This window comes from Oncorhynchus gorbuscha, linkage group LG04 (genome assembly GCF_021184085.1).
Source record: "Oncorhynchus gorbuscha isolate QuinsamMale2020 ecotype Even-year linkage group LG04, OgorEven_v1.0, whole genome shotgun sequence".
Taxonomy (NCBI): Eukaryota; Metazoa; Chordata; class Actinopteri; order Salmoniformes; family Salmonidae; genus Oncorhynchus; species Oncorhynchus gorbuscha.
The window spans coordinates 4,094,364-4,121,763 of NC_060176.1; the positions used below are offsets into that span (position 1 = coordinate 4,094,364).

The 27,400-nt window shown below is 41.5% G+C and overlaps 1 protein-coding gene and 1 pseudogene across 4 annotated transcripts; both read left to right on the forward strand.

The window, feature by feature from the left end:
- Positions 1–4,440: 4,440 nt before the first annotated feature.
- On the forward strand, positions 4,441–10,749 carry LOC124033553 (annotated as a pseudogene).
- Positions 10,750–12,401: 1,652 nt separating this feature from the next.
- Positions 12,402–23,808, forward strand: LOC124033554 (WD repeat-containing protein 76-like). 4 transcript variants are annotated; one of them, XM_046345591.1, is made up of 16 exons: positions 12,402–12,602; positions 17,402–17,542; positions 17,704–17,772; positions 18,553–18,645; positions 18,753–18,808; positions 19,490–19,610; positions 19,797–19,898; positions 20,109–20,149; positions 20,315–20,471; positions 21,316–21,474; positions 21,652–21,767; positions 21,859–21,957; positions 22,192–22,344; positions 22,543–22,596; positions 22,866–22,974; positions 23,205–23,808. In XM_046345591.1, the coding sequence occupies exons 1-16, from the start codon at positions 12,543–12,545 to the stop codon at positions 23,346–23,348; spliced, it is 1,674 nt and encodes a 557-aa protein (XP_046201547.1). In that variant the 5' UTR covers positions 12,402–12,542; the 3' UTR covers positions 23,349–23,808. The 4 variants fall into 4 exon arrangements, with proteins under 4 accessions (XP_046201547.1, XP_046201550.1, XP_046201549.1 ...); XM_046345593.1 differs by lacking the exon at positions 12,402–12,602 and adding an exon at positions 14,418–14,553; XM_046345592.1 differs by lacking the exon at positions 12,402–12,602 and adding an exon at positions 14,711–14,960.
- Positions 23,809–27,400: the final 3,592 nt, after the last annotated feature.

Here is a 27,400-nt window from a genome sequence, read left to right on the forward strand (position 1 = left end):
GAGCTTGAAAAGAAAGGGGCAAGATGTGGAGGTATTGCACATAATAGTCAAACATAAACAACATAATTAATATCCAGTATATACTACCACATCACACCCAAAACCATCCTTTGAGCGTCACTGTCTTCCTCCAAAGTATAGTTTTGCAAGTTAAAGAGTATGAATGGCTTGAAGATCGAGAGTAATGATGATCATATTATGGTCCATCTGCTGAGAAAACTGCAGGAAGATTTAAACACACAGACATTTGATTTATTGCTGGTTTCCCTGGTGGAGATGAAGACCCATGCCCCGATACTGATGAGGCTTGTTACCCTATCTATTTTAAATGGCCACTTCCTGTACAGAGGACCAGTGAACAACTTGTCTGTAGCTATGTCTAAATAACTACATAGCACCCAAAGTAGAGCACACTAAAACCAGAACAGACCACAAACCATTAAACCTTAATCCCTTAACCCCAACTCACCTCTCTCACTCAATGGCTTGTGCACTTTCTCTCTATTTCAATCCCTCTTTCTCTCAGCCCATTCTTTCTCTCTCAACCCCTCTCTCTCTGTCTTCGTCTCGCTCTCTCCGTCTCTCTCTCTCTGTCCCCTCCCTCATCTCTATCTGCGTCTCTCTCCCCATCTCCCGCTGCCATCAGAGGCTGTTGCTGAATAACAACAGCTATGCGCTCATCACACACTATCTGTCACACACACACACATTACGAGTGATAGCTGGAAAGTGTGTTAGGCTGCCTTCAGAGAGTCAGTCTGTACCATACAATGATGTGTAAATAAATCTCCAACTGTCACACAGATGTCAACGTACACACACAGATGTTGAGACAGAGAGAGAGAGAGAGAGAGAGAGAGAGAGACAGAGAGAGAGAGAGAGAGAGAGAGAGAGAGAGAGAGAGAGAGAGAGAGAGAGAGAGAGAGAGAGAGAGAGATACAGAGAGAGAGAGAGAGAGAGAGAGAGAGAGAGAGAGAGAGAGAGAGAGAGAGAGAGAGAGAGAGAGAGAGAGAGAGAGAGAGAGAGAGGATGGGCTGGCTGATTTACAGTCTTATTTTCGCCCAGGCCTCCTCTCTCCTTCATTAATACAAATCCTAAACTGTTACACTCACAGACACACACAGTCTTGAATAACTGGCCTTCTGGAGACACACAATTCACAGTCCCATTAATAAAACTATTTTCCCTAACCCGTAACCCGTAACCTTAAACCTAAACCTAAACCTAACCCTAGCTCCTAACCTTAACCCTAACACTAATTATAACCCTAACACTAATTCTAACCTTAACCCTAAACGCCCTAGAAACACGCACACGCACACGCACACACACACACACACACACACACACACACACACACACACACACACACACACACACACACACACACACACAGTGATGAAATATTAAAGTACATGGGCCAGCAGGGAGACAACTACAATGTTGAAGGAGAGATAACACACTCACTGATCATACTAATGATGAACCATATACAGTACAGCTGTGTGTGTGTGTGTGTGTGTGTGTGTGTGTGTGTGTGTGTGTGTGTGTGTGTGTGTGTGTGTGTGTGTGTGTGTGTGTGTGTGTGTGTGTGTGTGTGTGTGTGTGTGTGTGTGTGTGTGTGTGTGTGTGTGCGTGTGCGTGTGCGTGTGCGTGTGCGTGTGCGTGTGACGCTGTTCCTCCTTTCTATATCTGCTCCTGGCAACAATCATTATTTATTGATATCCTAGATGTTGATGCCCTCCAGTGTACTAGCACTGTCCATAGGTAGGCTATAGGGATGAACACACAGCTCATTGTCGTAGTATGGTGCATCAGCATGGTGATATACAGTGCATTCAGAAGGTATTCAGTCCCCTTTACTTTTTCCACATTTTGTTACATCACAGCCTTATTCTAAAATTGTTTAAATCCATATTTTTCCTCATCAATCTACACACAATACCCCATAATGGCAAAGCAAAAACCGGTTTCCATTGATCATCCTTGAGATGTTTCTATTGGAGTCCATCTTTTGTAAATTCAATTGATTTGGACATGATTAGGAAAGGCACGCACGTGTCTATATAAGGTCCCACAGTTGACAGTGCATGTCAGAGCAAAAATCATTCCATGAGGTCAAAGGTAATGTCCGTAGAGCTCCAAGACAGGGTTGTGTCGAGGCAGAGACCTGGGGAAGGGTACCAAAACATTTCTGCAGCATTGAAGGTCCCCAAGAACACAGTGTCCTCCATCAATTGGAGAAGTTTGGAAAGACTCTTCTTAGAGCTGGCCACCCAGTCAAATTGAGCAATCGGAGGAGAAGGCCAGGGAGGTGACCAAGAACCCAATGGTCCCTGTCACAGAGTACCTGTGTGGAGATGGGAGAACCTTCCAGAAGGCCAACCATCTCTGCAGCACTCCACCAATCAGGCCTTTATGGTAGAGTGGCCAGACAGAAGCCACTCCTCAGTAAAAGGCACATGACAGCCCATTTGGAGTTTGCCAAAAGGCACCTAAAGGACTCAGACCATGAGAAACAAAATTCTCTGGTCAGTTGAAACCAAGATTGAACTCTTTGGCCTGAATGCCAAGCGTCAAGTCTGTCGGAAACGTGGCACCATCCCTGCGGTGAAGCAGGGTGGTGGCAGCATCATGCTGTGGGGATGTTTTTCAGCGGCAGGGACTGAGAGACTAGTCAGGATTGAGGGAAAGATGAACGGAACAAAGTACAGAGAGATCCTTGATGATAAGCAGCTCCAGAGCCCTCAGGACCTCAGACTGGGGTGGTTCACCATCCAACAGATCAATGACCCTAAGAACACAGCCAAGACAACACAGGAGTGGCTTCAGGACAGGTCTCTGAATTTCACCCAAACTTTAACCCCATCATACATCTCTGGAGAGACCTGAAAATAGCTGTGCACTGACACTCCCCATCCAACCTGACAGAGCTGGAGAGGATCTGCAGAGAAGAAAGGGAGAAACTCCCCAAATACAGGTGTGCCAAGCTTGTCATACCCAAGAAGACTCGAGGCTGTAATTGCTGCCAAAGGTGCTTCAACAAAGTGCTGAGTAAAGGGTCTGAATACTTATGTAAATGTCATAATGAAGTTATTAGGTTTGTATAAATTAGTAAACATGTCTAAAAGACTATTTTTGCGATGTCGTTATGCGGTATTGTGTGCAGGTTGATGATTTATTTATATTTTTAGCCATTTTAGAATAAGGCTGTAATGTAACAAAATGTGGGAAAAATCAAGGGGTCTGAATACTTTACGAAAGGCACTGTTTACCTGTAGCTCACCATATTTGAAGAGGAGGTGATAATGACTGACTATCTAGGGTTCTGCATTAACACAATTACCTCCCACTCCACAGCTGAGTTGGAGAAAGAAGAGCAATGTTAATATGTATATGTAATTGGGAGTGGCTCTGTTGCAGAAGACGCCGTTGCTCTTTCAGTTCCATCATATCAGTTTTGCAGTGACATTATACTGCCATCTACAGGACGGATCTCTCATAGCAGGCTCTGGTTTATAAGGAGTGCACTGTCCTCTTGTGGACAACTTTTAAAAAGTTTAAACATGACATTTTCATTTTTTTTTAATTAAAAGTATTCTGCAAGCAATAATTTTCCATTTTAAATGATTCATCATTGACCCTAAGAAAGAGCTGACAGAAGGACACACACAGAGTTAGAGATGCATTATGTTCTGGGCTGTGGACTGTGAATTTTGAATAATCACTACAGTTGTATGACAATAGTCTTTATTTTAACTGCCTGAAAAATATGAATGTGTGGCAGTGTATAAAGATGTGTAAAGTTCTAATCTACAGTTTTAAAGGCCCGATGCAGACGTTTTTATATAAATATAAAATTATTGGGTAACAATGAATTACCAGACTGTAATAGTTGTAAAGACTGTAAATGGTAAAAAAAAAAGAACTTAAATAGCTTTTTAGCAACCAAAAAAGATTCTCAAGCAAGAATTTTGCTAGGACTGTCTGGGAGTGGCATGAGTGGGGTGGGGGGTAACTGAAAACTAGCCTTTATTGGCAGAGAGGTTTGGAACTCTCCTTGTTATTGGTCTATTAACTCATTTACAACCTGAAACTCCACGTTTGCAAAACCTGCTGATTAGTAGGTCCTATGTAGATTGTATTTTCAACCAGCAACTATCAGGAAATAACACTGATAGTTTTTTCTCACACACTTGTACAGTGTTAGTTTCATCAGCTGTTTAACAATATGATACAAAACACAGGCAAAACTGAATTTTGAATGCACTGGGCCTTTAATAATTATGTGATACTTGCAATTGTATTTTTATCTTCTCAGTAAGTGCACACTTTATTGACTTTGATGTTAAATATTTTGATGTGGGGTGGGAAATTAGGCATATTATGGTTCTTACAAAAATGTTGATATCCGACCCTGCCACAAGGACACATGAATGAAATGGATAGGTTACTCAAGTCATGTAATGCATTGGTTGCGAAACACACGCGGAAGTATGACACTGTGTTCTGTTGCTTTTATTCTTGCTTTTTTGCATTTAGCCAATTTAACACCCTTGTTTTTACCTGAAGGTAAGCATAACTCCCCTAATCTGTTTGTTGTTCATATCCCGCATCCCCTTTGGACGCACACATCGACGTGTGGAGGAAGAAAACAACTAAAAGCCAAGTGCAACAAGCCATGCAGTGGCACACTGTAGATGAAAGCGGGTTTTGTGTGGACCGATAACTTCACAAATGATGTTTCTTATCTGGATCTGGGCAGTTGAACAGACTATATTTAATAAGCCTAATGAAAAAATAAAGATCATAATTAGTCTACCGAAATGAATAGCCTCACTTTAACTATACATTCATGTACATACTACCTCAATTGGGCCGAACAACCAGTGCTCCCGCACATTGGCTAACCTGGCTATCTGCATTGTGTCCCGCCACCCCCAAACCCTCTTTTACGCTACCGTTACTCTCTGTTCATCATATATGCATAGTCACTTTAACCACATGTACATACTACCTCAATCAGCCTGAATAACCGGTGTCTTGTGTGTAGCCTCGCTACTGTATATAGCCTGTCTTTCTACTGTTGTTTTTATTTCTTTACTTTCCTATTGTTCACCTAACACCTTTTTGCACTATTGGTTAGAGCCTGTAAGTAACCATTTCACTGTAAGGTCTGTTGTATTCGGCACATGTGACAAATAAACTTTGATTTGATTTATAGCGTATTAAATTGCATAATACATGCAGCAGTGAAACAACAGTGACACATGCTATAGCCTACAATGTTGCCATTGCACAAAAACGTGACTGTTTCAAACTTGTAACAATGTGACCATCAAAATCATAGGTCTAACTGATCATGTTTGTGTTTTATTCTTTTTTCATTTATTATTTTTAAAGAGGAATATCACTTCAAACAATGGATGTTACAGGTATGTGAAACTGTAAAGGCTACAAGGTAAATCTGTCACGTGTTATTTTTTAGGAGAGCAGATGACATACAGTAGCCTGCATACCAGAGTTACTGTACACACAGTCATCTTGTTCCTTCCTGTAAGAAATGAAAGCAGTAGGCCAAGACCTTCCTCAAATGTATTTGCTTGTCAGTATGAGTTTGTCATCTTTAGTTGACTGACTGCCTGTGTTTTTGTTATTACAGTATAATAAAGTCTATGCTCTGGAGGAGTACTACCATCGCCTGAACATCTTCACTGGGCATAAGAGGAGAATCCACTATCATAATGCAGGGAAGCACACGTTCTCAAGTAGGCTATGCATTTATTTATTTTAAACTATTTGTCCATTTCTTCCTGTTTTCCCAGTCACAACTTAACTCCCAATGTATTCATAATATAGCTTTATGTATGTTGCAGGTATGATATCTTACAACTATTGTAACTTTCCTTTTCCCAGTGGGACTGAATCAGTTTTCTGACATGAGCTTTGCAGAGTTTAGGAAGACTTTCCTCCTGACTGAACCTCAGGTACAGCTGTGAAATGTAATTACTAAAATGTGATCGTGTAGTTAACCCCAATTATAAGTCTATGAGCTTCCCTGATATAAGATAGCCTAATCAATAGTAACTGTTCATACATTTATCTTCATCAGAACTGAGTCACATCAGCAGCCCTGGGCCATATCCTGGTTCTGTGGACTGGAGAGAGAAGGGAAACTATGTGTAACCTGTCAAATATCAGGTACTACGTTTCCCTCATAGGCTAAATATACTGAGTGTACAAAACATTAGGAACACCTTCCTAATATTGAGTTGCAACCCCCCTGTTTTTCCCTCAGAACAGCCTCAATTCATCTGTGCATGGACTCTACAAGGTGTCAAAGGCATTCCACAGGGATGGTGGCCCATGTTGACTCCAATGCTTTCCACAGTTGTGTCAAACTGGCTGGATGTCCTTTGGGTGGTGGACCATTCTTGATACACAGGGGAATCTATTGAGCGTGACACAAACTGCTCCTGGCACCTAATACCATACCCCATTCAAAGGAACTCTTTTGTCTTGCCAATTCACCTTCCGAATGGCACACACACACAATCCATGTCTCAAGGCTTAAAAATACATCTTTAACATCTCTCCTGCCCTTTTATCTACACTGATTGAAGTGGATTTTACAAGTGACATCAATAAGGGATCCAAGTTTTGACCTGGATTCACCTGGTCAGTCTGTCATGGAAAGAGCAGGTGTTTATAATGTTTGTACTGTAGTGTGTATTCACAACAACATGACCAAGTCATTTCCCGATGGATTCGAAGGCTCATTGTGGAAGCTGCTGGACCTTCTACCGGCTGTCTTGAGTCTGTTACCGCTATAGCTACTGGAAAACTCCAACTTCTGGTGAGAACTAGCCCTATTTCTCTTGTATTTTCTATGGTTTCAAACTATGTTTCACACTGTTTTTGGCAGTCAACCTACTATGTTCCTCTGTATGGTTTCATATGAAGCGGTACAATAGAAAGAATGGGTTACTGTAGTTGAATTGGTTGTTGAATGGTTGTTGGTAATAGCCTTATCTGTGAGTTATCATTCTATATTTTCCAGTCTGAGCAGCAACTGGTGGACTGTGCTCAAGACTTCAACAATCACAGATGTATGGGGTTGGTAGCCTACAGTACCATCTTAAAATCACATGAGCTTATCACTCCTGTCCTGCATGTGACTTCTATGCCTCCTGATACATAATGTAGCTATCTGTCTACAAAAACATCATTCAGCTACTGTAATGTATTGGTTTCAGGGGACTCCCAAGCCAGGCGTTTGAGTATGTTAAATACAACAACAGACTCATGACCGAAGATGACTATCCTTGCACGGGACATGTATGCATTTATAAATTGTTCTTAGTGTAAAAAAGGAAAATGTTAATAACCCAAGTAACAGTGTTATACTAGTATTTAATCCTTATGACTCACTTGTTTGGATTACTCACTATATACTTCTTTATCCCAATTACTTTCCTTAGGATGGCTCTTGCAATTTCAAGCCCGAGTTGGCAGCTGCCTTCGTGAAAGATGTTGTCAACATAACAAGTGTGAGAGACTAAAACTAAATGTTTTACAACCTCTGAATCTGTCCTAAACATTGTTTTCTTAGTCAGCAATTGGTATGTTGTTCTGTCTTCCCCCCTATAATAGTATGACGAAAAGGGCATGGTTGATGCTGTGGCCAGACTGAACCCAGTCAGCTTTGGATATGAAGTGACTGATGATTTCCTCCACTACAAAGATGGTGTGTACAGCAGGTGAGAGTAAGCCCAGTACCCTCCGTTGTTCCTTATCACTCCCACGTGACAATACATGTTGGGTGGCAGGATTAAAGAGCTTTGTGGGAATTGAATTGTGAACCTCCAAATCTTATCAAATAATGTGTGGAAGGTAGAACACTGTACTTATGAGCCATATAATGTTGCAGTAGAAGACTTTCATGAGCTGTAAAGCTCCTTGCCGTTCACATAAGGTATACAAACTGCACATTTGACCCTCTATTACAATGAATTAACATGTCCTCCATGTGTTTTATAAAGTATTCTTTGTTTGTACTAGCACTACGTGTAAGAACACTACAGACAATGTGAACCATGCTGTACTGGCAGTGGGATATGATGAAAAGAATAGCACTCCATATTGGATCGTGAAAAACTCCTGGGGCACCAACTGGGGAATGGATGAGTAAATACATCAAAAATATTCAGTGCTGTTGAACTTCCTTTTTTTACTAATGATAACTATATAGATGCTTCATGAACACAGATCAGCTATTGAACACCCAGACATTGTAGGACACGTATACTGCAAGATACCTGTCTGACTATCTCCTTTTTAGGTGAAATTATACTGAACAAAAGTATAAACACAACATGCAACAATTTCTATGTTTTTACTGAGTTACAGTTCATAGTAAGAAATAAGTCAATTGAAATAAATTCATTAGGCCCCAATCTATGGATTTCACATGACTGGGCAAGGGTGCAGCCTTGGAGGGCATAGGTCACCCATTTGGCAGCCAGGCGCACCCAGCCAATCATAATGTTACAGACAGATATACATTACATAGACATTACTGCAGTTAGCATGCCAATTGCACGCTCCCTCAAAACTATTACACTGAACAAAAATTCACAATTTTAAACGTGGCCTTTTATTGTCCCCAGCACAAGGTGCACCTGTGTAATGATCATGCTGTTTAATAATTTTCTTGATATGCCACACTTTTCAGGTGAATGGATTATCTTGGCAAATGAGAAATTCTCACTAACAGGGATATAAACAAATTTGTGCACAGAATTTGAGAGAAATAAGCTTTTTGTGCATATGGAACATTTCTGGGATTTTTTACTTCATCTTATGGGACCAACACTTTACATGATAAGTTTATTTATTTATTATTATTTTTTAAACCCATTTTCCTCCCCAATTTCGTGGTATCCAATTGGTAGTTACAGTCTTGTCTCATCACTGCAACTCCCGTACGGACTCGGGAGAGGCGAAGGTTGAGAACCGTGAGAACCCAACCAAGCCGCACTGCTTCTTGACACAATGCCCACTTAACCCGGAAGCCAGCTGCACAAATGTGTCGGAGGAAACACCATACTGGCGACCGTGTCAGCGCGCACTGCTCCAAGGCCCGCCACAGGAGTCGCTAGTGCGCGGTGGGACAAGGACATCCCTGCCGGCCAAACCCTCCCCTAACCCGGACGACGATGGGCCAACTGTGCGCCGCCTCATGGGTCTCCCGTTTGCTGCCAGCTGTGACAGAGCCTGGACTCGAACCCAGAATCTCTAGATGCGTTTGTATTTTTGCTCAGTGTAATAGTTTTGAGGGAACATGCAATTGGCATGCTGACTGCAGGAATGTCCACCAGAGCTGTTGCCAGAGAATTGAATGTTCATTTCGCTATCATAAACCGCATCCATCATCATTTTAGAGAATTTGGCAGAACTTCCAACCTGCCACACAACTACAGACCACGTGTATGGTGTTGTGTGGGCGGTTTGCTGATGTCAGCGTGAACAGAGTGCCCCATGGTGGCGGTGGGGTCATGGTATGGGCAGGCATAAGCTACGGACAACAAATACAATTGAATTTTATCAATGGTAATTTGAATGCACAGAAATACTGTGACGAGATCCTGAGACCCTTTCATCCGCCGCCATCAACTCATGTTTCAGCATGATAATGCATGACCCCATGTCGCAGGGATCTGTACACAATTCCTGGAAAATGTCCCAGTTCTTCCATGGCCTGCATACTCACCGGACATGTCAACAATTGAGCTGTTTGAGATGCTCTGGATCGACGTGTACGACAGCTTGTTCCAGTTCCCACCAATATCCAGCAACTTCACACAGCCATTGTAGAGGAGTGGGACAACATTCCACAGGCCACAATCAACATCCTGATCAACTCTATGCGAATGAGATGTGTCGCGCTGCATGATGCAAATGTTGGTCACACCAGATACCAGATTTCTGATCCACACCCCTACTTTTTTTTAGGTATCTGTGACCTACAGATGCATATCTGTATTACCAGTCATGTGAAATCCATAGATTAGGGCCTAATGAATTTATTTGAAGTTGATTGATTTCCATATGAGTCTTTGAAAATGTTGTATGTTATGTTTATATTTGTTTGGTATAGCTTATAAAATATATTTTGTTTTGTATTTCCTCCTCAGATATTTCCTAATAGAACGAGGGAGGAACATGTGTGGACTGGCAGCCTGCTCCTCTTATCCTCTCCCCCCGGTGTGATGTAACGGGAACTCAGAAGAGAAGAAGAGAACGCCACAGCTACAGTATGAGAACTCAGGAAAAACAGGATACATGTTTTCATTCAGAGGACAGGAGTGGGCATCTCTGTTTTATTTGCATGGACATGTTTATAAGAACTGTAGTTATACTGTTACAATGTGAGTTTGACATTTTACAAGTTACTTATTTTAAATGTATTATAACTGGATCGTATTATGAAGGTTTGTACTGTATATGGTAAGTGGCTGGTCATGGTTAGTTAGTAGGCAACGACTAGGTAGTGAGAGTATTTGAATCGTGTGCTTATGTAGCCACATATTGCTTCAGTTGAATGTGTAAGAGATCCTAGTTAGTACTTGGAAGCATCAACAATATTTTAGCTTCTCTTGATTTGACATTTTGGTTAGTGTTTAGAGGTTTGTACTAGGCATATTTTGTGTATATTAGACAGATGCTGCTGAGGGTTACTTTTTTTGCATGTAGTTTTGTAAAAAAAAAAATATATATATATATATATATATATATATATAGTACCAGTCTGTATATACACACACCTACCCATTTCTTTATTTGTACTATTTTCTACATTGTAGAATAATGGCGAAGACAAACTATGAAATAACACATATGGAATAATATAGTAACCAAATAAAGTGTTTAAACAAATCAAAATATATTTTAGATTCTTCAAAGTAGCAACCCTTGGCCTTGATAACAGCTTTGCACACTCTTGGCATTCTCTCAACCAGCTTCATGAAGTAATCATCTGGAATACTTTTCCAACAGTCTTAAAAAAGTTTCCACAAATGCTGACCACATGTTGGGTTCTTTTTCTTCACTCTGCGGTCCAACTCTTTCCAAACCATCTCAATTGGGTTGAGGTCAGGTGATTGTGGAGGCCAGGTGATCTGATGCAAAACTCCATCACTCTCTATCTTGGTCAAATAGCCCTTACACAGCCTGGAGGTGTGTTTTGGGTCATTGTCCTGTTGAAAAACAAATTCCCACTAAGCGCAAACCAGATGGGATGGCTATTTGCTGCAGAATGCTGTGGTAGCCATGCTGGTTAAGTGTGCATTGAATTCAAAATAAGTCACAGACAGTGTCACCAGCAAAGCACCCCTACACCATCACACCTCATCTTCCATGCTTCACAGTGGGAACCACACATGGGGAGATCATCCATTCACCTACTCTGCGTCTCACAAAGACACGGCGGTTGGATCCAAAAATCTTCAATTTTGACTTGTCAGACCAAAGGACAGATTTCCACCAGTCTAATGTCCATTGCTCGTGTTTCTTGGCCCGAGCAAGTATCTTCTTATTGATGTACTTTAGTAGTGGTTTCTTTGTAGCAATTTGACCACGAAGGCATGATTCACGCAGTCTCATCTGAACAGTTGTCTACTTGAACTCTGTGAAGCATTTATTTATTTGGGCTGCAATATGAGGTGCAGTTAATTGCCGATTTCTGAGGCTGGTAACTAATGAACTTATCCTCTGCAGCAGAAGTAATTCTGGGTCTTCATTTCCTGTGGCAGTCCTCATGAGAGCCAGTTTCATCATAGTGCTTGATGGTTTTTGAGACTGCACTTTCAGGCTTGACTGACCTTCATGTTTTAAAGTAATGATGGACTGTTGTTTCTCTTAGCTTATTTGAGCTGTTCTTGCCATAATATAGACTTGGTCTTTTACCAAATAGGGCTATCTTCTGTATAACACCAATACCTTGTCACAACACAACTGATTGGCTCAAATGCATTAAGAAGGAAAGAAATTCCACAAATTAACTTTTAAGAAGGCATACCTGTTAATTGAAATGCATTGCAGGTACCTCATGAAGCTGGTTGAGAGAATGTCAAGAGTGTGCAAAGGGTGGCTACTTTGAAGAATCTCAAATATATTTTGATTTGTTTAACACTATTTTGTTTACTACATGATTCCATGTGTATATTCCCATATATTCCTAAGAGCTATACCCCCAAAGCCATTGGCACATGAAAAGCAAAATTATAATGATCCCTGGTTAATTTGTTATAAACAAATGTGCCCCAAGCAATGTGTCTTCTCTGTTATAAAAAAAATATAGTAACCAATCAGCTGCTGTGAAGTATCTTACACAACAAAGGGGAGGGGTTTGTTACAAAACACCATCGTGGCGGGAAAGGGTTTATCCTGTGGTGCAGGACACATCAACTAGGTTATTCAAGAAAACAAACAGCTTTTCGGACCTAGCTTGCAAGCTAAATATCTGCGACTCGGTTTGCCTGATGGTTTCGGAGGAACCAAATCTTCCGAACGCGTTTGTGAAATTGTACTACATATTGCAGGTAAGATTAAGGACCATCGCATAGAACTATCCATATACAACTACCCATGAAATATTGCTATTGAGTCACGAGTTGTTTCCATTAACTTGTCCAGTGATATTTTTTGTTAACATTTAGTGTTCGTGTAGAAAATAGATGCGACAATTGCCTGCTGGGGTGTCGACTAAAACAGCTGAACGTAATGACGTCATGTCTGTCGAATAAAAATGTCGTTTTTGAAGCGTTTCCATTGCCCATTTAGGCAAATTGCGCAGACAGCCTGTATGCCCTCCCGTCATATCTGTTTCATGTCCCAGGTAGCCAGTGGTGGAAAAAGTACTCAATTGTCATACTTGAGTAAGAGCAAATATACCTTAATAGAAAATGACCCAAGTGAAAGTGAAAGTATTTGGTTTTAAATATACTTAAGTGTCAAAAGTAAATGTAATTGCTAAGATGTACTTAAGTATAAATAGTAAATGTATAAATCATTTCTACTTCAACCTTTATTGACGGATACCCAACACACTAACACAATTTACAAACGTAGCATTTGTGTTTAGTGAGTCTGCCAGACCAGAGTGGATGACCAGGGATGTTCATTTGCTAAGTGTGAATTTGACCATTTTCCTGTTAAAATGTAACGAGTACTTTTGGGTGTGTAAAGAATTGCTATTTTCTTATGAAAGTGACCAGCCTACTGCGAAATACATGGCTACAACTCACAGTAAAGCCTGTGGGGTCCCCTACAAGATAGCTCCCACATTACACACTGACTGCCAAACCAGCGCACACACATAGTCTCCTTTCTATGCCCGAAGAGGATTCTACGATGACGGGCAGACAACTGAGCCAATGGCGGAAGACTACAGACTACACCCCAGCTGAACCAATCCAAAGATCCGATCTCCCAGGATCAACCTACTTTCTGTTCTGTATAAATTGTGTGTGTAGCGGTTAACTCGCCCTCTTTTCCTGCTGTTCTGTGCGAGCGAATGGGAGAGCCGTATTTACGTGTACCAGATATTCTCACTCTGAAATAAACTGTCGCTTGTAGTACAATTTTACCACCTTGTCTGAATCGATCCTTAACCGGCTCACCCTTCTAATATCCTTTTATCAACAGGTGTCAGGGAAAATGTATGGAGTAAAAAGTACACTTTCTTTAGGAATGTGGATAGGTAAAAGTTGCCAAAAATACAAATAGTTAAGTACAGATACCCCAAACTACTTTAAATGTATTTTTACTTAAGTACTTTACACAATGGCAGGTAGCCCGCAAAAAACAGCATGGATAGAATGCAATAATTGACTAATATTTGCCATATTCTAATACATCTCATGTGCCAACGTATCGCCATGGTCCGTGCCATGGTGAAACTTGCACTCACGTAGATCTGAAATAATTGGATGGTAAAACTTGCCAGCCAAACAGAAAAGCAATGCGAATCAATTCAGCCATTCTTGAAAGTGAGGAAAAACACGGCTTCCATCAGATCTGTTGCAATAAAGAAAGTTTGACAGATTAAAAATCCACCCCAGTCCAATGGATAAAAAGGTAATGTTTAGATAATATCTCCCATCTTCCGTTTCCATGACACTTTTTTTGTTAAACCTACTTAGCTACTCCATTCAGAAGTAACTGATTTAGCGCCTATTGATGACAGTTGTATCTTCGGACAGGGGGTGTTTTGTTAAGAGCCCCAGCACTTGCTCTAAACATTAAATCATCGCTTGCGGTACGTTTTTGAAAACACAAGGAACGTAATATTTCATATCGGCAAGAAAAAAAAATGTATAATTTAAATTATAACACGCCTTCAAAGGGTTAGTGTCCCCACACAGCCACATGTTCCATCACTTATTTATGGAAGACACAGGTGGCCACCTGTTCTAATTAACTGGGGAGGACGTGTAGTTTGTCAACTAGAGGCACACAGCTTGTGGATCTGCACCAAACTGCTACAGTAAGGTGTGTATTTTTTATGAAAGACGCTTCCTCGCTTCACGAAAGATAAGGAGCATATGTTCTGAAAACCGTTTTGAGCTAAGATTATTGATGTTTCTAAACATTAAAACATAACATCAGCATTGTAGTTTGGATGTAGCCAACAGTGGGCGAATGTAACGTCTGAAAACACTACACACAGAGAAGGTTTTGCAAGAGCTAATATATAGCTATCTATCTATTGCAAACCCTTCTCAGTATGTTTTCAGCGGTTACATTCGAATATATCGTTAAAAGGCGCTACAGTGTATCTTACCCCATTCATAGACGCAAGCGTTAGTTAGTGACAAGCAATCAATAACTTAATTGTACAAACAGTGGGATAGTTATGCATGGACTGGTGCCCTGGGTGAGTGGAGATCAATGAAATGGTAGGTTGCAATGACTAATGTACCATAACCACTAAAACGAGACACAGAACCAGCATGCGTTGTCTTATCTAACTTCTCTCTCAACAAACATCGAGAAGCAGCTGACTAGCGCCAAAGATGATCTATCGCTGACTTTGGTTTTCCACTAGATAGCAGTCAGAATTGGTAATGACGTGAAAATAATTATTCGCTTTTTGTTTTTAATTTAAAGTTAGCATTGCTGCCAATGTTAGGTTTAAAATAAGATTTTAAAGGTCGACTTTGGGCACGAAAAACCATCTACCTGCCCTTTACTCAATTTGTAACAGAAATGGGGTTTGCCTTTGGTGGTTCATTGATGTCATGTGCGCAGCGACCGTAGCTAGTTCGTTAGCTATGCTAGCCAGTGCAGTTAGCCAGTAACTCAGAATTTGTTTACGTTATTTCACATAATTTGTTTTTGGATGCAAACTGTAGAGATCGATAAGAAATAGCAATTCTGTAGCCGAATATCTTATTCATATGTGTTTTGTTTTTAAGCATTAAATTACCTGAAATTATGGTGAATTGACCTTTGTGGCTGTAGTAACTACTGACGACCGTCTATTCGCTCATCCGTGGTTTCACTAGCTTCTTTAGCCACAAAGTTAGATTCCAGTCAGGATCCACAGCCACATTCAAAATTGGCTACAAAAATGTGCTTTCAGTCATTAATTTAAGATTAGGTATGAGGTTAGCAGTCCATGGTTAAGGTTAGTTTTAAAATCAAATTGTAAGAAGATAAACTGTAGAAATGGGCAGATATTATAACTTTGTGGTTATAGAAGCTAGTAATGCCCCATCTTCATCTCTCAAATCAAATGTTATTTGTCACATACACATGGTTAGCAGATGTTAATGCGAGTGTAGCGAAATGCTTGTGCTTCTAGTTCTGACAATGCAGTAATAACCAACAAGTAATCTAACAATTCCAAAACTACTGTCTTGTACACAGTGTAAGGGGATAAAGAATATGTACATAAAGATATATGAATGAGTGATGGTACAGAGCGGCATAGGCAAGATGCAGTAGATGGTATAGAGTACAGTATATACATATGAGATGAGTATGTAAACAAAGTGGCATAGTTTAAAGTGGCTAGTGATACATGTATTACATAAAGATGCAGTAGATGATAGAGTACAGTATATACGTATACATATGAGATTAATAATGTAGGGTATGTAAACATTATATTAGATAGCATTGTTTAAAGTGGCTAGTGATATATTTTACATCATTTCCCATCATTTCCCATTATTAAAGTGGCTGGAGTTGAGTCAGTGTGTTGGCAGCAGCCACTCAATGTTAGTGGTGGCTGTTTAACAGTCTGATGGCTTTGAGATAGAAGCTGTTTTTCAGTCTCTCGGTCCCAGCTTTGATGCACCTGTACTGACCTCGCCTTCTGGATGATAGCGGGGTGAACAGGCAGTGGCTCGGGTGGTTGTTGTCCTTGATGATCTTTATGGCCTTCCTGTGACATCGGGTGGTGTAGGTGTCCTGGAGGACAGGTAGTTTGCCCCCCGGTGATGCGTTGTGCAGACCTCACTACCCTCTGGAGAACCTTACGGTTGTGGGCGGAGCAGTTGCCGTACCAGTCGGTGATACAGCCCGCCAGGATACTCTCGATTGTGCATCTGTAGAAGTTTGTGAGTGCATTTGGTGACAAGCCAAATTTCTTCAGCCTCCTGAGGTTGAAGAGGCGCTGCTGCGCCTTCTTCACGATGCTGTCTGTGTGGATGGACCAATTCAGTTTGTCTGTGATGTGTATGCCAAGGAACTTAACTTGCTAACCTCTCCACTACTGTTCCATCGATGTGGATATGGGGGTGTTCCCTCTGCTGTTTCCTGAAGTCCACAATCATCTCCTTAGTTTTGTTGACGTTGAGTGTGAGGTTATTTTCCTGACACCACACTCCGAGGGCCCTCACCTCCTCCCTCGTTGTTGGTAATCAAGCCTACCACTGTTGTGTCGTCCGCAAACTTGATGATTGAGTTGGAGGCGTGCGTGGGTGAACAGGGAGTACAAGGGAGGGCTCAGAACGCACCCTTGTGGGGCCCCAGTGTTGAGGATCAGCGGGGTGGAGATGTTGTTGCCTACCCTCACCACCTGGGGGCGACCCGTCAGGAAGTCCAGTACCCAGTTGCACAGGGCGGGGTCTCTGCTAGCGCTCATGTGAGATATATTTCCGGGTTCTGAGATTACTTTTTATGCTGTCACATTACTATAGTATTGTAAATTCCCCGCCCATGTGCACCTGAAGTTTCCTTGGGCACCTAACTAGCATTCTTCCCTGGACTTCCAGCATTGTCGGAGCTAGCTCGCTATCTAGCTGAAGATACCACTGTGCTAAGTTTATGATAAATTATAAACCTGTTTAAGTCATTACCAAATTGAAATGTATCCCAACATTAATTGCAGGAAATGAAGCCAGTGAACATCGAGAATGGTGTCCCTGTACTCCATTCAGCAAAAGACGGGTGCAAACCCAAGAAATTCACCCCAGATGAAGTACTGGTACCAAATCCCAGCTTCAAAGAAAATCAAGGCATGAAAAGAAAGGTAAGTGTGTCCACCCATATGATGACCACTGATCCATGATTCAAAACCAAAGTGCAAGTTCAGTGAATGTATGCATGCATGATCGTTTGTCTCAATTGTGTGTATTATGGGCTATAACTGGGCAATGCTAGTACTTCACAATGAAATGCAATTTGTCTCAGAGAAAAACACTTCCTTTGAAAGTGGAAGAAAGAATTGGAAAAGTCAAAGACGAGAAGGAAGACAAGGATGTAAGTGTTCATTACACACAGTATTTAGGCCAAATAACCTAGGTGTCATGTTTCATTAGGCACCAAACAAAAGAGAACTGATTGCATAGTATTGAAACAGGGAGAGACTACCTGATGTTGTCCAATGAAAAATGCTTGTTTTTCTTTTCCGTTGCGAAATGTTTGCTATGGCGTATGTGTAGAGGACATGACTTGGTCATGGTTGCTCAAGGTCACGTGATAGGTAGCCCCACCTGCAAATTCAAAATCAGTCGGTTCTAGTGCCAATAGAGAATTTCCTCTTGGTCTAATGGTCAAGATGTTGGTTTCTTCCGTGGTAGACCCAGGTTCATATGTTACATTTTGACTAATGCAGAGGTTTTTAAACATCTCCTTGGCGACCCCCAGGTATTCCACGTATTTGAACTATTCCTGGGCTGGCACACCCGGTTCAACTTGTCAACAAATGATCAAGCCAATGGTCATGTCCCCCTGCTCAGACGTTGCATGCATAAACCAATGGTTGTGTGCCACGTCATCAACTGCCGTCGGACACCAGATAGCTATAACAACATATTATGTGGTTAGCTGATATGTAAAATACCGATCCAGGCGTTGTGACATAAATCATCAACATCTGAGCAGAGGACACGACCCTTGTTTAGGTGATCAGGTGAGCTAGTTCAGGGCTATAACAATACTGTGAAACGTCTGTGGATCCAAGAGGAGACATTTGAAAACTGCACAAATGAATACAATCCTGTTGGTGATCTCACTTTACTGTTTGTTTTTACATTTCAGATACAACCTGAAAGTCTATCGATATATGAATTGGAACGGTTGGAAAATATCAGACAAAACCAAGTGTTCCTGTCCTCCATAAAACTGCTTGAGGTTAGTTTGTTGAAGAACAGAGTTTAAATGGTATCTACTTTATGCATATTTTACTGAAACTCCTTGTGTGGTAAAATGAATAACATAAATTATTGTTTCCTCAATAGGCCAAGCAGGATTTGAAACCAGAAAACGCACAGCGAGGTCTCAAGAGACAGAACAAGTAATGACAGATTCAACATCTGTACCAATCAAATCAATCAAATCAAATGTATTTATATAGCCCTTTGTACATCAGCTGATATCTCAAAGTGCTGTACAGAAACCCAACCACTACTGCCATCTAGAAGCACTAGATGGCAGTGCCGTCTTCACATTGTCACATGACCTACACTGGTATGGGAGCAGGTGCTGCGTTCACATTCTGTCACATGGGAGCAGGTGCTGCGGTCACATGACCTACACTGGTATGGGAGCAGGTGCTGCGTTCACATTCTGTCACATGGGAGCAGGTGCTGCGGTCACATGACCTACACTGGTAGGGGAGCAGGTGCTGTGTTCACAATCTGTCACATGACCTACACTGGTAGGGGAGCAGGTGCTGTGTTCACAATCTGTCACATGACCTGACACTGGTATGGGAGCAGGTGCTGCTTTCACAATGACTGAAAATATTTACTTCAATGTTTCCTGTGTATGTGCTTACATTGGTCAGTCGAATTAGATCTCAGTACAAAGTGAATGAGCTTCCGTCATACATACTCAATCTCTTTAGGACATAAGGCCCATATGAGCTTCTGTAACGTATGGCATACAGAATGTATTTATTATGGCCAGCTTGGATAGAGAATGTGACTCGTTTCTGTTTCTAACACAATGTAACTAATGTCTTGGCTCACTACAGTAAGGTAGCCTGGACAGAGATACTGCCTCCTCGCACCAAGTCCTTGAGAATCCAGAAGAAGGAAGCAGAGCGACTCCCCCTGCCCCTGGAACCACACAGGATTTATTATGAAGTCGAACGAGTAAGTGACTGACCAATAGCAAAATGCGACTTACTAACGGACCAATAGTATATGCTCTTATGTTAAGAAATTGTACTTCACTACACAGAAAAGCCTACTTCTCACATTTGTTCCATTTTAGTCTTGAAACGCTAGTTTATTTCTCATGATAATGGTTTGTTTTATGTTGATGTGTATTTACTAAAGATTGAACGTGCCAGGAAGCCAGAGGGTCCCATTAGTATGGAGCCAATCAACATGGAGGAGGATAGTTCACTGCCACCTGAACTTCTCAAGCTGTGGACAGAGGTTGCACATTTGTTCACCATTACCTACTTTTCTCTAGCACGGTCCCAGATCTGTTTGTGTGATCTAGCCAACTCATTTGACATGAAAATGACCATAACATTTGACAAGACCGCACAAACAGATCTGGGACCAGGCGAACTCTTCAGTCCTATGTTCAGCATAAGTGTTTGCAGCTTTGCTGTTCTTTTACAGTTTCATTTTATTACACAGGATTTAATCAAAGAAGAAAAGGAGGAGTTGGGTCTGGAAGAGTGAGTTTCATTTTGAATGTTAAGGAATTTGGCCATTTTTCTGAACGTTCTGTGACAAATGTATATATTTGTAGTATTTAATGGACGTCCTGTACTGATTTGAATGTATAGATGTGTAAAACCCTAACCTGTGTCAGGCTGACATTACATTGGATATGTTTCCAGGTACTGTAGTACTCTGAAGAGCATGGAGCTGAGTGAGATTGGAGGAGTAGCTAAGGTGGTGAAGAGTCGTATCTTCTCTGTTGCCTTCCACCCGTGCAGCAGTCGTCTGCTGATGGCTGCTGGGGACAAGTTGGGTGGAGTGGGGCTGTGGAACCTCGTGAGTACATACAGTGAAACTGGATGCCGTAGAGTTAATGTGTGACTGGGCTTATTTGGGTTTTGTTGTTTTCAGGAATCTAGTATGGGTGATGTCGTGCTGCCGTTTGTTGTTTCCTCAGGACTCCTGCTGTGTTCAAAACAACTGGAAATTCAGAAAAAAATAAAATGTCAAATCATGACATCAGTGATCTTCAGGTCGGAGCTCTAGAAAGTGGCCCGAGTTGGATGACCGTTTAAATTTTTATTTTTTAAAATCAGTCTGAGCTTGTTGTTTTTTCCTTTTTCTCCCTGATTTCCCAGTTGTTTCGAACGCGCTGAAGTCAGATATTTCAGAGTTCCAAGTTGTTGTGAATACGACAACGGCGTGCTGCTGTTTGTTTCCTCAGGACTCTGATATGGGGGATGAGGGCGTGCTGCTGTTTGTTTCCTCAGGACTCTGATATGGGGGATGAGGGCGTGCTGCTGTTTGTTTTCAGGACTCTGATAGGACTGCTGTTTCTGATATGGGGGATGAGGGCGTGCTGCTGTTTGTTTCCTCAGGACTCTGATCAGGACTCTGGGGGATGAGGGCGTGCTGTTTGCTCAGGACTTTGTTTCCTCAGGACTCTGGGGGATATGGGGGATGGGGGATGAGGGCGTGCTGCTGTTTGTTTCCTCAGGACTCTGATATGTTTGGGGATGAGGGCGTGCTGCTGTTTGTTTCCTCAGGACTCTGATATGGGGGATGAGGGCGTGCTGCTGTTTGTTTCCTCAGGACTCTGATATGGGGGGGCTGTGCTGCTGTTTGTTTCCTCAGGACTCTGATATGGGGGATGAGGGCGTGCTGCTGTTTGTTTCCTCAGGACTCTGATATGGGGGATGAGGGCGTGCTGCTATTTGAGCCACACGTCCAGCCGGTGGCCTGCATGGCCTTCTCCAGGTCACATCCTACAGACCTGTTGACCCTCAGCTACGACGGGACGCTACGGAGCACAGACGTGGAGAAAGCAGTTTTTGATGAGGTACCATGCATAATACAGTGATGATAAAAAATGGCATTTAGCAAGCTTTTCCAAAGCAACATAAAACGGTGAGTGCATGTATTTTCATGTGACCCCAGTGGGAATTGAACACTCATATCAGACTTTAGATTGCCTGTTTGGTCTTTGTTACGTTATCTCTGTCCTTTCTCCAACTAGGTGTATCGGATCAAGGATGGCTTGAGAACCTTTGACTTCCTGTCACATGACTGTTCGACGCTGGTCACCGGGGACTGGTACGGAGACGTTGCCATCGTTGACAGGCGGACTCCAGGGTAAAGTAATGTCATTTTGATTTTCTGTCTGTATAAGTCAAAAGCTTATTGCTAATGCCTTATTAATGTTGGTCTGTCTCGTTTTACTCAGAACCTCTCATGAGTCCCTCCATAGCCTGGATACCAAGACGGTTCGCTGTGTTCACGTCCACCCTGTTCAGAAGCAGTACATCATGGTGGCTGAGAACAGGTACAAAATGGGAATCGGTGCTTTGATGTGCAATATGTCAGCCAATCAGGTCGACCCATGTCATTATTGCAAGTGATCTTGAGACAATCCTATGGTTTAATAAGTTGATTTGTGTATTTTGTCAAGTTTGCAAAATGATTACTTAAAGTATAGTCCTATTAAGGAAATCCACTTTCTATTTCATTGATCTTTTATGTTGCTAAAACTGATATTGATGTTTTGATTTTTCTCTAGTATTGTGAGCATTTACGATGCTCGATGTTTGAAGGCGTCGTCGAGAGAGCCAGTCTCCCAGCTCTATGGTCACTCAAAGAGCATCTCAAGTGCTTACTTCTCTCCTGGCACTGGCAACAGAGTAGTGACCACCTGCCTAGACAACAACATCAGGTAAGTCTGCATACCACTGTAAGATGTTAGTATGTTAAAATATGTAAAGAGATTAAAAAAAATGTTTAAAAAATGACTGAAGTTCAAATAAATAATTTGCTTACGTGCTACGATAAGGGTTTTAAAAGTTGTACTAAGCTTATTGTACAATACTTGAAACATGAAATGTTTAGCAATTAAATATACTTTGTTTTTCAGGATTTATGACACCTCGGAACTAACCTCCAGAGCTCCGCTACTGACCTCCATCCAGTAAATTCATTATACTATCACATTTAGAAAACGAAACTGACCAGGTCTCTCTTGAGAAAGTTTTTATCTCTAATGGCAAAATAAAGATGAAATAAAAAAACATTGTGGAAAGATCCTGCAACCTCTGTTTGCATTGGTTTACTCTCTAATGCCGGTGTTCTAGTATGTGTGCTTTATACCAATAGACATCAGCCAGCAAATCCAGAAGTATTTGTAATAGTGTCTTTGTATAATGTTGATGAATCCATTTCCTTTGTCCCTCTTTGCAGACAGAACTTGTACACAGGGCGCTGGCTGTCCAAGCTGCAGGCGATGTGGGACCCCAAGAGGGACGACTGCTTCGTTGTGGGCAGCATGCAGCAGCCTCGCAGAGTCCAGGTATAAGCACTCCTTTGTTCCCACGTCTATCATCGAACCTCAACAACAATAAGTAAGATTTGAGGTCATGTTACTATACCCCTAACAGAATGTGTAAGGTCAGTGTACAAGTTATGGATTATATGGCTCTGCATGGTATGGGTACATTTTTATATATTTTGTATACAGGGGCACTGTGTCCGAGACAATTTTCTCCTCTGGGACAATAATGTATATTCTTCTCTATCCAGGTGTTCCATGAGAGTGGGCAGCTCCAGCACTCCTTCCAGGACCCAGAGATGACCACCGTGCTCTCAGTCACAGCCTTTCACCCCACCAGGAACGCTCTACTGGGGGGCAACGCCTCCGGGCGGCTGTACGTCTTCACCGACTGAGAGCAGGATGCCTGTATGTGTTCGCTGCCTGAGAGGAGAAACCTGGGCCATTGTTAACAAAACATCTGAGTAAGAGTCCTGATCTAGGATCAGGTACCCTCCCTCTTATTCATTTTGATCTGGAATGCTCAACTGATCATAGATCAGCACTCCTACTCTAAAATGTTTAATGATACGGGCCCAGAACTCCTGCTTAGAATAGACCAAAATAAGTTGTTTGGTTGTTTTTTTCTGCAAGCTGCCTTTGCTATTGTTGCACATTGTTTTCTATCAAATTGTTGATGTTTTGTTAGTTTATATATTTAGCTGAAGTTGTGCTTTTCATGTAGTTTAGGTCTTTCTTTTGGCTGTATTGTACCCGCAGTGAATTTTGTTATTGACGGTTTTAATCTTACAAATAAAAACTACCAGAATTCAGTGGCTACAGCCCTACAATCAATAAAATCATGGCTAAATACCAGTGTGTTGAAAATGTGTCCTATGTCAGGCAACTCTTCTGTGCCTAGGCTAATTATTTTCTGCAGTTTTTCCTCAACACCAAAAATAACAATACAATGTAACCCAACTCGTGTGTAGGCCTACCTTAGTTTACTTCTATGTTATTAGACTAGTAGGTTTCTGTGTTACGGTTCAGACTTTGTGAGAAGTGTTGTGTATGTTAGGCTGTGGGGGTAATTTCAGAAATAGTTTTCAAATTGATAAAGCAATAATCTTTGTTAATAATATGACCACCCTACCTTCAATTATTAGGCTTAAATTACTGTAATTATGTATTCTGTACTGGCTAATTTGCGTTAATTACGTTTGTACTTTGATTTGAATCATCTCTGTTCTACATCAGCCCTGAATGTCACTCCAATTGAGCACCATCTTTAAATATTTGACAAACCTTGTTGACTTTAAGAATTAAGACAGTCTACAACGGCACCAAACACCTAAAGAGTGGCCTTTTTAACCTTTCCCATCACTTACTGAGATCTCAGCAATGGTAAGGCCTGTCCTTGTGAAATAAAGTGTTCCTAAGAAGCGTCTCTATAAAAAAAATTTTTTTAAATGGTCTGAGAAGAACAATACATTAGCAGGGCAATTCAAGCAAAGACTATATGCATTGATAAGGGACCATTTGAAATTGACTAGGGTGGGGTGGTCCAAAATAGGGGAGGGTTGTAAAACTACTTTGGGGAAGGGATGTTTTTTAAATTGCCACAGGGAAGGTTAGTTTATTTTTATTTCTATACACTTCCGGTCAAAAGATTTAGAACACCTACTCAATCAAGGGTGTTTCTTTTTACTATTTTCTACATTGTAGAGTAATAGTGAATACAACTGAAATAACACATGGAATCATCTAGTACCCCAAAAAGGTTAAACAAATCAAAATATATTTTATATTTTGACATTTTTCAAAGTAGCCACCCTTTGCCTTGACAGATTTGCACACTCCTGGCATTCTCTCAACCAACTTCACCTGGAATGCTTTTCCAACAGTTGAAGGAGTTCCCACATATGCTGAGAACTTGTTGGCTGCTTTTCCTTCACACTGCGGTCCAACTCATCCCAAACCATCTCAATTGGGTTGAGGTTGGGTGATTGTGAAGGCCAGGTCATCTGATGCAGCACTTAATTACTCTCCTTGGTAAAATAGCCCTTACACAGCCTGGAGGTATGTTGGGTCATTGTCCTGTTGAAAAACAAATGATAGTCCCGCTAAGTACAAACCAGATGGGATGGCGTATCGCTGCAGAATGATGTGGTAGCCATGCTGATTAAGTGTGCCTTGAATTCTAAATAAATCCCAGACTCACCTCCTTCATGCTTTTACGGTGGGAATCACACATGCAGAGGTCATGTGTTCACCCACACCTCGTCTCATAAAGACACGGCGGTTGGAACCAAAATTCTCCCATTTGGACTACAGAACAAAGGACAGATTTCCACTGGTCTAATATCCATTGCTTGTGTTTCATGGCCCAAGCAAGTCTCTTCTCATTATTGGTGACCTTCAGTAGTGGTTTCTTTGCAGCAATTTACTATGAAAAACAGATTCACAGTCTCCTCTGAACAGTTGATGTTGAGGTGTGTCTGTTACTTGAACTCTGTGAAACATTTATTTGGGCTGCAATCTGAGGCTGGTAACTAATGAATTTATCCTCTGCAGCAGAGGTAACTCTGGGTCTTCCTTTCCTGTGGTGGTCCTTAAGAGAGCCAGTTTCATCATTGCACTTGATGTTTTTTGCGACTCCACTTGAAGAAACGTTCAAAGTTCTTGAAATGTCCGTATTGACTGACCTTAATGTTTTAAAGTAATGATGGACTGTCGTTTCTCTTTGCTTATTTGAGCTGTTCTTGCCATAATATGGACTTGGTGTTTTACCAAATAGGGATAGGGTTCTGTATACTATGTTCTACCTTGTCACAACACAACTGATTGGCTCAAATTCCACAAATTAACTTTTAAAGAAGGCACACCTGTTAATTGAAATGCATTCCAGGTGACTACCTCATGAAGCTGGTTGATAGAATGCCAAGCGTGTACAAAGCTGCCATCAAGGCAAAGTGTGGTTATTTGAAGAATCTCAAATATGAAATATATTTTGATTTGTTTAACACTTTTTTTGGTTATTACATGATTCCATATGTGTTATTTCATAGTTTCATTTCTTCACCATTATTCTTCAATGTAGACAATAGGAAAAATAAAGAAAAACCCTTTGATTGAGTACATGTTCCAAAACTTTTGACCGGTAGTGTGAATATATTTATATATTTATTTATATATATTTATATATTCACAGTGCGGTTCAGGAAAGTATTCAGACCCCCTGACCGTTTCCAAATTTTGTTAGGTTACAGTCATATTCTAAAATGTATTACATCGTTTTTTCCCCTCATCAATTTACACACAATACCCCATAATTACAAAGCATAAACCGGATTCTGGAAAAAATAAAATAACATTTACATAAGTATTCAGACCCTTTACTCAGTACCTTGAAGCACCTTTGGAATCAATTACTGCTTCAAGTCTTCTTGGGTATGACGCTACAAGCTTGGCACACCTGTATTTGGGGAGTTTCTCCCATTCTTCTCTGCAGATCTTCTCAAGCTCTGTCAGGTATGATGGGGAGCGTTGCTGCACAGCTATTTTCAGGTCTCTCCAGAGATGTTCAATCAGGTTTAAGTCTGGGCCCTGGCTGGGTCACTCAAAGGACATTCTGGGCCACTTCGCCCCAGTTTGAGTTCCTGAGTGCTCTGGAGCAGGTTTTCAACAAGAATCGCTCTGTACTTTGTTCCGTTAATTTTTGCCTCAATCCTGACTAGTCTCCCAGTCCCTGCCACTGAAAAACATCCCCACAGCATGATGCTGCCACCACCCTGCTTCACCGTAGGGATGGTGCCAGGTTTCCTCCAGTCGTGACGCTTAGCATTCAGGCCAAATAGTTCAATATTGGTTTCATCAGACCAGAGAATCTTGTTTCTCATGGTCTGAGAGTCTTTAGGTGCATTTTGGCAAACTCCAAATGGGCTGTCATGTGCCTTTTACTGAGAAGTGGATTCCATCTGGTCACTACCATAAAGGCCTGATTGGTGGAGTGCTGCAGAGCTGTCCTTCTGGAAGTTTCTCCATTCTCCACAGAGGAACTCTGGAGCTGTGTCAGAGTGACCATTGAGTTCTTGGTCCCCTCCCTGACCAATGCCCCTCTCCTCTGATTGCTCAGTTTGGCCGCATGGCCAGCTCTAGGAAGATTCTTGGTGTTTCCAAATTTCTTCAATTTAAGCACGATGGAGGCCACTGTGTTCTTGGGAACATTAAATGCTGCAGAGAAATTTTGGTACCCTTCCCCAGATCTGTGCCTTGACACAATCCTGTCTCTGAGCTCTACGGACAATTGCTTCGACCTTATTGTGTTTAGTTTTTGCTCTGACATGCACTGTCAACTGTGGGACCTTATATAGACAGGTGTGTGTGCTTTTCCGAATCATGTCCAATCAATTGAATTTACCACAGGTAGACTCCAATCAAGTTGCAGAAACATCACAAGGATGATCAA

Coding starts and splice junctions, on each gene's coding strand:
- LOC124033554 (XM_046345591.1), top strand. CDS start 12,543: ATGGTTTCGGAGGAACCAAATCTTCCGAACGCGTTTGTGAAATTGTAC. Junction 20,472..21,315: donor GAGTGGGGCTGTGGAACCTC/GTGAGTACATAC, acceptor TTGTTTCCTCAG/GACTCTGATATGGGGGATGA. Junction 21,475..21,651: donor AGAAAGCAGTTTTTGATGAG/GTACCATGCATA, acceptor TTCTCCAACTAG/GTGTATCGGATCAAGGATGG.